The sequence below is a fragment of the Panulirus ornatus genome, chromosome 51 (genome assembly GCF_036320965.1).
Source record: "Panulirus ornatus isolate Po-2019 chromosome 51, ASM3632096v1, whole genome shotgun sequence".
In the NCBI taxonomy this organism is placed as follows: domain Eukaryota; kingdom Metazoa; phylum Arthropoda; class Malacostraca; order Decapoda; family Palinuridae; genus Panulirus; species Panulirus ornatus.
The window spans coordinates 1,537,065-1,550,275 of record NC_092274.1 but is presented as its reverse complement, the minus strand read 5'-3'; the positions used below and the strand labels follow the sequence as shown (position 1 = coordinate 1,550,275).

At 41.5% G+C, this 13,211-nt stretch overlaps 1 protein-coding gene across 15 annotated transcripts in view; it reads right to left on the bottom strand.

The window, feature by feature from the left end:
- The window catches only part of Graf (GTPase regulator associated with FAK), a 174,892-nt gene extending 167,714 nt beyond the window's left edge, over window positions 1-7,178 (bottom strand). For 2 of the 15 annotated variants that reach the window (XM_071691764.1, XM_071691762.1), the window contains exon 1: window positions 6,821-7,163. In XM_071691764.1, the coding sequence (XP_071547865.1) occupies window positions 6,821-6,974 (154 nt within the window). In that variant the 5' untranslated portion in view covers window positions 6,975-7,163. Of the gene's footprint in view, window positions 1-6,820 lie in introns of all 15 variants that reach the window. The other 13 variants (XM_071691765.1, XM_071691768.1, XM_071691770.1 and 10 more) reach the window with 10 other exon arrangements.
- Between the last annotated feature and the right edge of the window lie 6,033 nt (window positions 7,179-13,211).

Genomic DNA, 13,211 nt, shown 5'->3' with positions numbered 1-13,211 from the left:
TATATATATATATATATATATATATATATATATATATATATATATATATATATATATTGAAGGCAAAATGACTGTGGAAAATTGGGGTTTGATTGGCAAGAAGAGACGATGCACGAGGGCCGATCTGGTGGTGCCGATTTGGAGGTACTGAAGAGGACAATTTAAAACGAGCAGGCACTGGCAATTTACAGGTTCCTCTCCTCCAATACCTATTGACAAGCATCCTTCCTCCAATACCAATATACAGGCAACTTTCCTATGATGCCAATTTACACGAGCCTTTTAGATCGAAATGTCAATTTACAGACACCCTCCCCCCCTCAGACGAATCCGATTTAGAGGTAGTGGTAGTAGTAGTAGGAGTAGTAGTAGTAGTAATAGTGGTAACAGTAGTAGTAATATTGGTAGTAGTAGTATTAGTAGTGGTAATAGTATGTACGCGTCTATTCTACTGGGACCCCTTAGACCTAACCCTTCCAACCCCAGGCGAGGCGAGGTATACGCTCGCTGGTATACCAACATACTGACCCATCTCGAACCACCCACCACCACCCACGGCCTAGCCAGGCCATGACACAAGCCAAGGTTTTACGAAAGCAATCCTCGTGTCCTCAGTTCACAGTGTCACACCTCAACTCCCGCACGTCAAATTCTAAATCGCCGAACTTGAAAAGTGAGAGAAAATTCTTTATTCTGGCTAAATATTCGTAAGATAATACATGAATGATTTAATAATCAATTATCATGTATTAACTAAAGGATCCTGCAGCTTCAAGGATGCGCTGCTTCCAGTAGCTGGGTCATGAGGGACTCCTTTGGGCTAAGGCGATCCCCGACGAGAATGTTGATCCTTTCGTCCACAGATGATGACTTTTTGTTTTCCAGACTCAGGGCGTGACCACAGCCACGGCGCAGTCCGGTAACACCCCTGCCGCTAACACCAAGTCTATGTTCTGTGTGCCACGGTCGTGTGTCCGCCTGAGCTGCTACATGCATCATGATCAGCTGCAACACACAGACACACACACACAGACACACACACAGAGACACAGACAGACACAGACACAGACACAAACACACACAGACACACACACACACACAGACACAGACACACACACAGACACAGACACACACACAGACACACACACACACACAGACACAGACACACACAGACACAGGGCCTGGCCGGTGTGGCGCACTGTCATTAACGCTGAGAGCGGCCTTCCTGACCATGGATCGCCCAGGGAAAAACCCAGCTCAAGATAGAAACTTGAATCCCCTTCCTGTGTCATCACCATGCCCCCACACCAATATGGCTCCTGCTCATACCTTCCCACTCTCTCTCTCTCTCTCTCTCTCTCTCTCTCTCTCTCTCTCTCTCTCTCTTAGAGCAATCGCTGGCTCTTGGCGAAACCCTAATATCTTTAACACTATACCTGTGTATCAACACACAATACATACACACATCTCCACACCACAAAACCCATGACCCTCACCCTACCCCCTAACCCATGACACACCCACACACCCACACACACACACACACGGTGGGTGCAGATGTACCGCTGGACAACAAAGTATATCCAGACGGACGTCCAGCAATGTAAGGCTGCGGGTTTAAGCTAAAGGCACGAGAACACAAGAGCTCACGGTGAGCCACGCTGGCAAATAAAGGCCAGCGTCCCTCCAGGAGCCTCACAATGGTAAACAAAAGCCATGGGTGACAGATGAGGGAGAGCAACGCACATACCACGAGTTACACACACACACAAACACACACACTACTACACATCATGAAGACGTCCCTCACACACACACAAACACACACACACACACACACGACCATCACGACCCCGACAAGACAAGACGGAAGCTCGTATATCTAAGACTCGAACATGCAACAACATACACACATACATTAGACCCGCCACTCCTGTAGTTTGATGTGCACTCATCCATAACACGACCCAGCATTAAACATTAGACCCCTTCCCACCCTACCCTCCAAGTACGAACCTTCACCCTACCCTCCATGTACGACCCTTCACCCTACCCTCTAAGTACGACCCTTCTCACCCTACCCTCCATGTACGACCCTTCCCACCCTACCCTCTAAGTACGACCCTTCTCACCATACCCTCCATGTACGACCCTTCCCACCCTACCCTCCATGTACGACCCTTCCCACCCTACCCTCCATGTACGACCCTTCCCACCCTACCCTCCATGTACGACCCTTCCCACCCTACCCTCAATGTACGACCCTTCCCATCCTACCCTCCAAGTACGACCCTTCCCCCTAAACTCCCACCCAACCTCTAGGGCGACACTACAGGTGGAATTATTCTCCCTCTCACGTAAAATATTTTTTTTCTTTTTTGGTCCCTTCCCTCCTGATGTTACAGCCATCGCTACTCCCTCTATCTTATCTCCCTTCCCTCCCTCCCACTACCATCGTGTCAGCCCCACTCCCCCTCCTGGCCATCCGTATCAGCCCTGTTATCAGCCACGGCCTGCCGTTATCAGCAGAGCATTAACAACATCAGAGCCAACAAGGCTTGCGCTCCTGCGCTCACAGTCAATTCCAGGTGTTCATCCTCCCCTTCAGAGCTGGTCGATGACTGGGTACCTGGCTCAGGCTGGTGCCCATTCAGCAATCAGCCCCAAGAGGAAGATGAGCACCTGGGTTGTGTGTAGGCCGACTACAACGCCCAGGCTTCGAACACATGAGGGTCCGAGCATGAGCAGGCCCGTGTTGACTCATGGTCAGTGATGCTAACCACTACACCAAGGAAGGATAAAGGACATATATGATATATATAAATAATTACACAACTAACACAGACCAGGGAAATATTACGTCCACATGTTAATAATACTATGGGTCAAATGACACAGACCTCGACCTGCCCTAGGTGTTCATCCCCCAACGAAGTAAGTGGTTGTAACGTCTGAGAGGTACAACTTGTAGGCGACACAGACCTTAAGTGAACCTCAGATTTCGGTACCCTCCTCCCCATCCCTCCTTTCCCTTCCCCTCCCCAAACAAAGGTACAATTTAGAACTAATGTACCTACCTCCCAGCCCCCCCCCCCTCCCTCCCTCTCCTCCCAACTACGGTACACGTCAGAACTCGTGTGTACCACCGGCCTACAGCGCCGGTACCACCAGCAACACAGCTGTTACCGGAGGCAGTGAACAGGTGTCGTCCCACACGCACCTGCTTAACTGGCCTAATTTACAGGTACTGTTAACAGTGTAGTTCAACCGCTTCCTTAAATGTCTCTCCTCTCTCGCTAGATAGACAGACATACGACATGCTGACGACGCAGCTTGATATACTTATATCTATCACACGTCCTATGTACTTGAACGGGGTATATCAGACCACATCCCGTGCAGTGTGAGGTATGAATCAGGGCAGCCGCTACACACAGACGAGTCCAACTTGAGATTGTTCAACTGCGTTCTCAGTGCAACTGAACGTTTTGTGTGGCGCGAGACGACCTTAGTGGGCAGGACACACACACACACACACACACACACACACACACACACACACGCAGGGCGCTTGGTCGTGAGGTCCGTCTGCACGACATAGCCATCAAGTCGTCCTTCAGTTGGACGAGAGAGAGAGAGAGAGAGAGAGAGAGAGAGAGAGAGAGAGAGAGAGAGAGAGAGAGAGAGAGAGGAGGGGGGGTCGTGTGGACTAACGGGCGAATGCGTGCACGACCTTGGGATTTTCCGGAAAAAAAGACGACCCTGGTTACTTCGACCCGTGGGGTGGACATGGATTGTATTAGACCCGTAACAAAAGGCTGGTGTGCGAGTCACCACGGTCCACTGATCGCGACCAAAGTGATAACTTTTACCTTATCATTCGCGTCCTAGGCCTTTCCACCGCCCACACTTGACTCAGTAACCAATTCACAACGCCCCTGCAAAGCACCTCGTATTACGAGATAATTCTAAACAATTCGAAACGACTCGTACACACAAATACGACAGACACATAACATAACAGAGGAATACAAAGAACACAAAGGAATTCGAACAGCAACAGACGAGTGGGTCCCTTCGAGGCTGTTTGCGTGAGGGAGGAGACATGACAATCATAGACCAGTGTGGTAAGAGTAGAAATACGTATGTACATATTAAAAGGCAGAAACACATCATACACACAGAGAATACTGGAAGATTTGGTCCTTAATTTGCATACAAAGATTACGGACACACTGGTTTGAATATGCAAATAAAACCCAGTAAAAAAAACATTGTTGGGAACATTAGAAAGCATTGTGGACCTCCGTGGTGTAGCGGTCAGCGTTCCTGACTGTGAGGCATTCACGGATGGAGGGCATACGTTCGAATCCTGGTCGCGGCACTTGGTGCACAGTCAGCCCAGCTGTTCATCCGCCACTAGGGGATGGTCGATAAACTGGGAACGTGGCGTTGGCTAGGATACATGTGCGTGTGTGTGTGTGTGTGTGTGTGTGTGTGCTTTGTTTTTAATGAGATGGCCTTCATTAGGGCCTCAATTACCCGTGTCGTCTCAAGTGACATGTATATATATAAAAAAAAAAAAAGGCATAAATACCTCCATGTCTATTTGATCTATTACCAGCAACTAAACGAAATGTCGCGGGGGTAAAATCCGAAATATTTCTGAAAAAGATGAGTTTCAAGTCTTCGTGAGGGTTGCATAAGACACACCTAACCTAACCTAACTTATGCAGGGCTGCGGCAATGAACAGGCTGGTAGATCAGACACCGGGTTGGTTTGATAACATATCGACACCAGAGTACAGGAGAAAAGTTCTCATGGCCAGAGCCTTAGAGTGTGTGGTATTTACCACATTCAAACTTGACTGTGGTAGGTAGAGGTAACAACTGTGGTGGTGGTGCTGTGGGGAGCGAATGCAACTGAATAATAGACCCACATGTGGGCGCTACCCGCTTCACTTGGGCAAGACGCCCAACATAGAACATACACTTTATGCTAGGGTTGACAAAACAAATCCACGGCTCTGTTATATCAGTGTATGGCCTACTCTAAATACCTGTAGTTATCATAGGCGGCTTATGTAGAACATGATGATCCGTAGGTAACTTAAGGATTGTGAAATGGGAAGACTGGGAGGTAAAAAACATGTCCCAACTACCACTACTAATAATTTCTTAGTCAGATTTTTTTCAAAATATCTTAACGTGAAGTGGGCACAATATCTTTAAAACGTATCCAATACATAAGGGTATGATATTACTTACAGCATCGTAAAGGGGCGTAATATTATGTTTACAGTATCGTAAATGGGCCAACATACAGACGGGCGTAATATTTCTCAAAGTAGAACAACAGAAAGATGGTCGTAATATTTCAAAATGAATCGTGACGTAGATACAAGCGTCATACATACATAACCTAACGGCATGACTATAACGAATTTGGTTCGTTCGCTTTTGTTTTCCTCGGTGCTGACACTGGGAGGCAGGCAGGTGGCCGGGGTTGGCGTGCAAAATCACAGACCCTCGACCCATAACCTGTTTCTTTAATGACCGCACACTCGCTCAACCACTTAACTAGCAGTCTCCATCATGTTGTTGAGCGTTCGGCTCTGGTATGTGTACATACAATCGTACCCAGCACGCCGCTCTGGGTTTGTATATCGGCTGCGCTCTGAGGGAATTCTCAAGCTCATTCATCGCATTCCCATGGCTATCGTGGGCAATACGGTGGATGGCTGATTGCTGGAGGCTTTGACTTACCCTCTGTGACCTGGACGGAACCTGGCCATCTATCCATGTGAAATGACCCCGTTCCATTTCAAAATGAGCGAAGCGACTGAGTCTATCTTCCCCTTTCGTTCACAAATGCTCTTCATCTATCTATCTATCTATCTATATATATATATATATATATATATATATATATATATATATATATATATATATATATAAGCGGATGAGGCCTATCTTCGTCCGTTCCTGGCACTACTTTGCATATACAGAAAACGGCAAGTATATATATATATATATATATATATACTCTAATAGGTACTTCAAAAAATGACCTAACTTCACACTCACAAAACAATCAAAATTCACTCCACTGTTATCTTAATACGCAAATGTCTTATCCCTGAACCATTCATAAGTATCTATATCTACTCGGGGTGACTCTTTCTTGGAGCCTTTAACTCTACCGCCTGACAGTATATTTTTTCCCCCACATGCGTCGCCCCGTCAGACCATATCACATGACTGCGGGTCACGTTCCTTCATTATTTTGAGCATCGGGGTTCATTATGAGGAGCCTGAGATAGTGTGGGTGGTTGGAGGAGGTTCAATGGTTATATGAGTAATAGAATCTACCCTCACGAAGCGTAGATACCTATTTCAAACCTCAAAAACACAAGTCCTGGAAAGTCGCGTATCATGAGTTTCAGATATCCTGCGAATTTTGTTACCCAAAGTTCGGTCTGGTTGGGGGTCTTGCTAGGTACGGTTTTCTCGAGTTTGTTTGAAATTGTTAACGATGGTTTTGGATGGACTTTGAACGATCCTGACCTTCATTTCTATCGCCAACGGGGTGGATGTCTGACTCCCGCCGGCGGAGAGTTTTCACCTCACTACATCATGAGGAATTCCCTCAACGTGACCAGCTTCTCATACATGCCACTTCCAACCGCTTACCCACCCCCGTTGGAACGCAGATGTTCCACGCCGCATTGCCCCCTGCACTGTGCACCCCGGATAAACCCTGTCATTCTCCATTTACAAAAAGCAATTTTCAATAAAAAAAGACTGTTGTTCTACTTACTTCGAGCGGCTTGGTAAAGATCCTTCACCTCCTTAATGAGAGACTTGATGGCTGTGTTGGTCTGGTCCAGCTCCTTCTCGTGCGCGTGTAGTTTCTCACGAAAGTAAGGACTGTCGGTGAGACATTCCTTAAACTCAAGTGGCTGCAGACCCATTTTAGTTATATCATATTACCAGCCCAGACCCTACACATAGCACAACACTAACACAACTGCAGGCCGCACACAATACACCTTCACTCACAGGAGAACACTCGTCAACTGACGACACTCGTGTCAACTTGGACAACATGGAATAGAAATCTCTTAAACGATATCACTAAAGAATGTTTTAACAGGATTCGACTCTCTCTATAAGGTCTGTAATCTTTATTTACTCCTAGATTTTGATGCTCTTTTGTTTCATAACGCGCAACGGTTACATGGTTTCCGCGTCTATACCTAACCCACAAACGAACGGTACCGCGAGCCACTTGTTGATCCGTTTTATATAAGGAACACCAGAGAGACCCTTTAACTTTGCTAGGGCCGGTCTTTTAATTTTTTAATGGCGAACGTTTAGCTAATCAGGAATACGGCATGACCCTTTCCCAAACCATAATGGCATCCCATTGGTAAAAATAAGATCAAGAATTACGAACTCAAATAAGTTTAAACGTCCACATACAATACAAATTCGCTGTCATTAACTTTATTCCGCAACGCTTAGCAGCGATTTGAATTTCCAGTTGATTATTAAAGTAATAAGATTCGTAACCAAGAAAGTAATAAGCTTTAAGAAAAAAAAAGATTCTTAATCTATACCTACCGCCCTGGGCTTCAAAAACAGTTTTGGTTCCATGATGGTTTGATGTGAAGGAAATTATATCTATAACTTTCACATGGTCCAACATATCTTAGGCGAAGTCTAAGATAAAAGATTATTATTCTATGGGTATGATTGTACTTTTAAGACTACCTATCCCACCATTTAAAGTATATATATATATATATATATATATATATATATATATATATATATAATTTTTAGATTTATGTTTACGCTTAACGATCAAACTCTCAAAATTTGATATTTCTAATATAAACTATGATGGCCGAATATGGTAAAGAGAAAATTTGAAATATAATGGATTATGGAGGGAAACCAGGGGCTTTAATCCCGTTGTTCTGCTTATAACATTCAAAATTACATATATTATATATATATATATATATATATATATATATATATATATATATATATATATATATATATATGGTTTAATTGGTCAATGAGGTTTAAAGTACCTATAATCTCTCGTACACTTAAACGATGTGGCCCAAATCCATTTTACGACTCAAAAAGTATCTATGATCCATTGATTTCCTTGTCAAATGGCAGAATTATATCAATGGAATCAATTAAAGAGGGCAGTTCATTCATAATTGAAAATAAACGAGCGCATGCGTCATTTTAGGGCGCATTTTTTCGAAAGCTCAGACGAGGGCCTGTAATACCCTGGAAACAGTACAGCCTGCGCCATCTACAGGGCGAAAACAATACTACATTATCGCTACCTACTGAGGGGTGGGAGAACACCAGTATTTATCATTCTTTCTTCTTAGGACTCAAATGGGTTGATCTTACTAAATCATACAGTAATTCTTGGATAATGCCAGGGTACTAAAATACCGACTAATGAATTTACCTCGAAATGACCGCTTTCATTTTGTCATCATATTCTCTCTCAGTCTATCACCATTCACACAGTAATTTTAATATTTTGCTAAATACATGACGTAAATGCCCAATTGGGATTGCATGTTTATGCCATGTAATGTTGTCTCAGAATGTGAACTAAGAAATGACAATACATAAACGAATTGCTCCACAACACAATAACTTTTGTCGTAAAAATTTAAGAGTATCAACTAGAGTTGGAATATATATATATATATATATATATATATATATATATATATATATATATATATATATATATATATATATATATAATTTATACTTGATCGCCGTTTCCCGCGTCAGCGAGGTAGCGCCAGGAAACATACGAAAAAAGATATTCACTCACATACACATATACATACAAGCACGAACACGTATATATATATATATATATATATATATATATATACATATGCACATGAACATATTCATACTTGCTTGCCTCTATCCCAAGCCTTCAGACTATATATAATTCTATTTTACAAAAATCACCTATTTGACAATGATGACCTATCAGGGTTGTCCCACCCCATGCCTACATCGCCTATAGTAAATGAAATCCCAATGATATCCAATATATACCTTTTTTTTAAGATAACGTAACGTGATGCTGATTTTAAGTATGTCACTATGTACAGAATGACCTAAATTGCTACATTTGAACAAAAATGGGATTCGTTTGTGATTTACTCTGCTATGAATTCCTTGACCCTACCACGATTTAAAAATTTCATCCAATCACCACTGTCTCACAAGGTTTGATTATAGCTGTACCATCACCATGCAGATTATGTTCGTGATTACACATGCAAGAAAGAATCTGAATGGGATGCATTTTTTTTTGTAGAAAATCCTGGTTTTTGTGGTGTGTAGAATGCTGACAGCCTAATGGTGCAAAGGTTATGAGAGAATCTTTTATATTACACTTGATCGCCGTTTCCCGCATTAGCAAGGTCACGCCTGGAACATGCAAAAGAAATCTGCACTCGTTAAGTCTTTCCCTAACTGTCACAGTACCGTTAAATTGCCCTTATCATCTGTCTGTGCACTTCCATTAGGCAAGAGCTACTGTTAGCCTCTTGATCCCGATACCATATATTGGTAATCCAGTTTATTCAGGTGTCTGCATCCGTGCTCTACTCCTCAAGTACCTGTTGAATATAGTGCTGTGGTTTTGTCACCCAAATAGTACCTTTCCTCTTTCTGTTGAGTCTTTATTTGCAAAGTTGCAGACACTGGTGTATATCTGATGCATATATACCTTTCCTGAAGTAGATATCAACTTTTGTCTGTTCCAGGCGCTATCTTGCTAATGTGGGAAAAGGTGATCAGGTATGAAAATATATATATAATTATATATTGATTATCTTGCATTATCATGTTCATGCAAATTTTTTCAGGACTTGGGTTAAAATTTGACTGCATGGGAAATAATGATGATGCAAATCAAAGCTTTTGTTATTTCAAATATATCTTGTTTCCCCTTCAACATGATTCTATTACTCATGGTGTTGGAATGGTACTGTTCCAGGTTATAGCCTCAGAGTTCTTTAAGCTTTTGATTATCTAACCTACTTCCTAGCAGGTTCTCAGCTGTCATACCATATGTTTTCCTGAAGATCATATGGTTCATTAAGGGAAAAAAATTTCGTAAGAGGATCTGCATGGCCTTCAAGAACCGTTTGTATTTCTCATTTCTTTATATTTGTGATTCTGCATCAATACAAACATATATATATTATTTCCAATCAATCCCTAGGAGAACAAATACTGTCCATGTATTCCGTGTGCCATATAATGCTGCTATGAGGGGCAGGAGTTGGGGCTAGAGACCCTCCCATCCTGTATCACTTTCCAAAAGAAGAAAATGAGCAGGTAGCCTTCAAGGATCATATCCTCAAAAGCTCAGTCATCTGTTCTTGACTATCTCACTCATGTGGGATATGGCAAACAAGTATGAAAAAGAAAATACCTCAACTTTGGTGACATCACTTCCATCAATTATTCAACAATCTTTGGACTTCACTATAAATTAAAGAATATTTATAACATAAACTATAAACCTTACCTTAAGTTCTCCATCTTCTATTATTTCTGTAGAAATTATAGCTAATATTCCATTCTTCATGGTCCATGTCTCCATTGAGTGCATATGCGGACTACAAACATCACATTAACTTCCCTGATGAAGCTGCCAAAAGGTTATAAAGTCACTAGATGCTGATTCTTTTAAAGGATGTTACACTTATTAAGGTACAGATGAGAAGGTTCTCTGATAAAACTGCAACTAGTCATTCCTATTTTGTTGGTTATGCAGGCTGAGCTTCTTCAGCATATTCCTCTTTAGATCCATTACCTGTTTGTAGATAAATTTATGTGATTATTTCTCTCTCAGCTCTATATATCTTTGTCTTCATTACTCCCCTTGACTTTACTGCAAACACAACACTAATTTTCCCAGTGATATCATTACCTATATTTCTTATATTATTCATAACACTTCACTGCTCACATTGACTTTTCATTACACCCAATGACTTCCTTATTCTCTCACATTCTTCAAGCTTCTATAATTTCACTATTCCCTCAACATAACAGCCACCTCATCTGATAACTTAGTCTTTACCTCCCTCGTAATTGCATTAACCTTAACTCTGCCAGACAATGCAATATTTCCAGTAACTCAACATCTCTTTCACTATACATCCATTATGATTTCATTTTTCCTCACACTCTATGAGCAGAAAGTATATCAGTGTGCTTCTCATTCAGTACCAAAACATTCTTATTATTCATGATTTTCTTACAATCCCAAAACTGTTATCCTCCATGAGTACAGTGCCTCCACATTCCCACCTCTTCCATGCCCTCACTACCCAACATATCAGTCATAACCACATTAATCCCGTTATTTAACTACTACTCCCATAATTTCATTATTCACGTTTCTTTACAATTTCCCATAACTTCATTACCCATCTCAACTCAAACCATAACATATTTCCTACCAGTAATCTAATTTACTGATATTACTCGTTATGGTATTAATCCCAATGACTACGAATTATAGATGGTGAAACATAAATGGTACGCTGTGTCTTCACAACCCAATGACTTCACAACTCTCCATAGGATAACCCATTCTAACATGTATTTCAACAACAATACTTTCAAATAAATTGGAATTCACATGAATTTCAATGACATTTCCTGTATTGAGAGCCAAAACATACTTCCTTGGCATAAATGCACTACGATATTATCCTTTGTTGATAATCTCAACTATAAATACAAAAAGCTGAGGAGCAGTTTAAAGATATATTCACAAGTACAATAAAACCGACAGTTACTTTGGTCATTCCATTTTCTAAAAAGTAAGAAGTACAAACTTTAGTGGGATAATGGGTATTGTTGCTGGCTGTGATCACACAAGCCCAGTTCCAAGTTTTGCTGTTCATCATCCCATTGCAAAAAACTGATGAATGGTTACCTAATATAGGTTTGGGTATCAGGGACTCCATGGTATCGTATCATCGTTACTAACCACGATTCAGCAAAGGACTGCCTGAGACGAACCCTAATAGGTCTGAATACAGACTGACAGCCAGCCGTTCATCCTTTCCTTGAAGCTGGACAATAAGTAGGTACCTGGTTTAGGCTGGGGTGTATGTGTATACACATATAAGGGAATACACAGTAGATACACAAGGTTAAGAGAAGGGGCAATATGAGTGTAATACTCTATCCCCATCATATGCAAATACTAATTACAAGCAGTAAATAGAAATCACAGTACAAAACAGAATCCAAATAAAAAAACTGATGTCAGAAATCTGAATATTTTGTAAGGATAAAATCTTTTTACTTGAAGCAGTATTTTCATAATCATTTCTGTACGAGAAAAATAATATAAAAATAGCACTAAGAATAATGCTATAATAATGGTCTGATAACCAAGGGAAAATTTGCTCAATGCACAAAGAGACTTTTTAAATGCATCAAGAAATCTGGAAACAAGTCTGCACATGCCCAAACCCTAACAAGTTAGGATTTTTTTTTTTTATTTTACAATAGCCAAATATAAGAAATCCATGATTTGGGGCATACTGTTGCCCATGCAAAATCAGCTACCATGAAAAATGGTTAAAACATATATGATCTAAACTTGTTCCTCGTAAAATAGATATACCTATACATATTTCAGTAGTTTGGAGGATCAGCGTTTCAGTAATCATCAAATCACCATGCTCGATGAACATGCAGCTACCAGCCAGTGTCACTAATACAGTCCAGAGACCCTATATTGTATGTATTCCGGTAGATGACTTAGGACAGTGTACACTTGTACTCATGCATAAGACTTTTAATGCAAAGTCACTACTTATGGAGAGAATGGTATGTGGAGAGCACAAAAGGATAGGCACAGAAAGACAGATGACATACATGTCAAACACCACATGCCCACTGGTGTTGCCAAAGCTGTGGAAAGTGAGATGTGACTGTCTCTACATAACAGATAAGACATAGGGAAACCTCTACAAGACTTTGCATTATGTACAATAAAATCATTCTTGGGTACTCTAGCTGCAACAATCAACTTTATTTTCTTCTTTACTTTGGCAGGAGAAATGGTTCATGCAGCCCCACCCAGAGAACTCCAGGGCATTGCT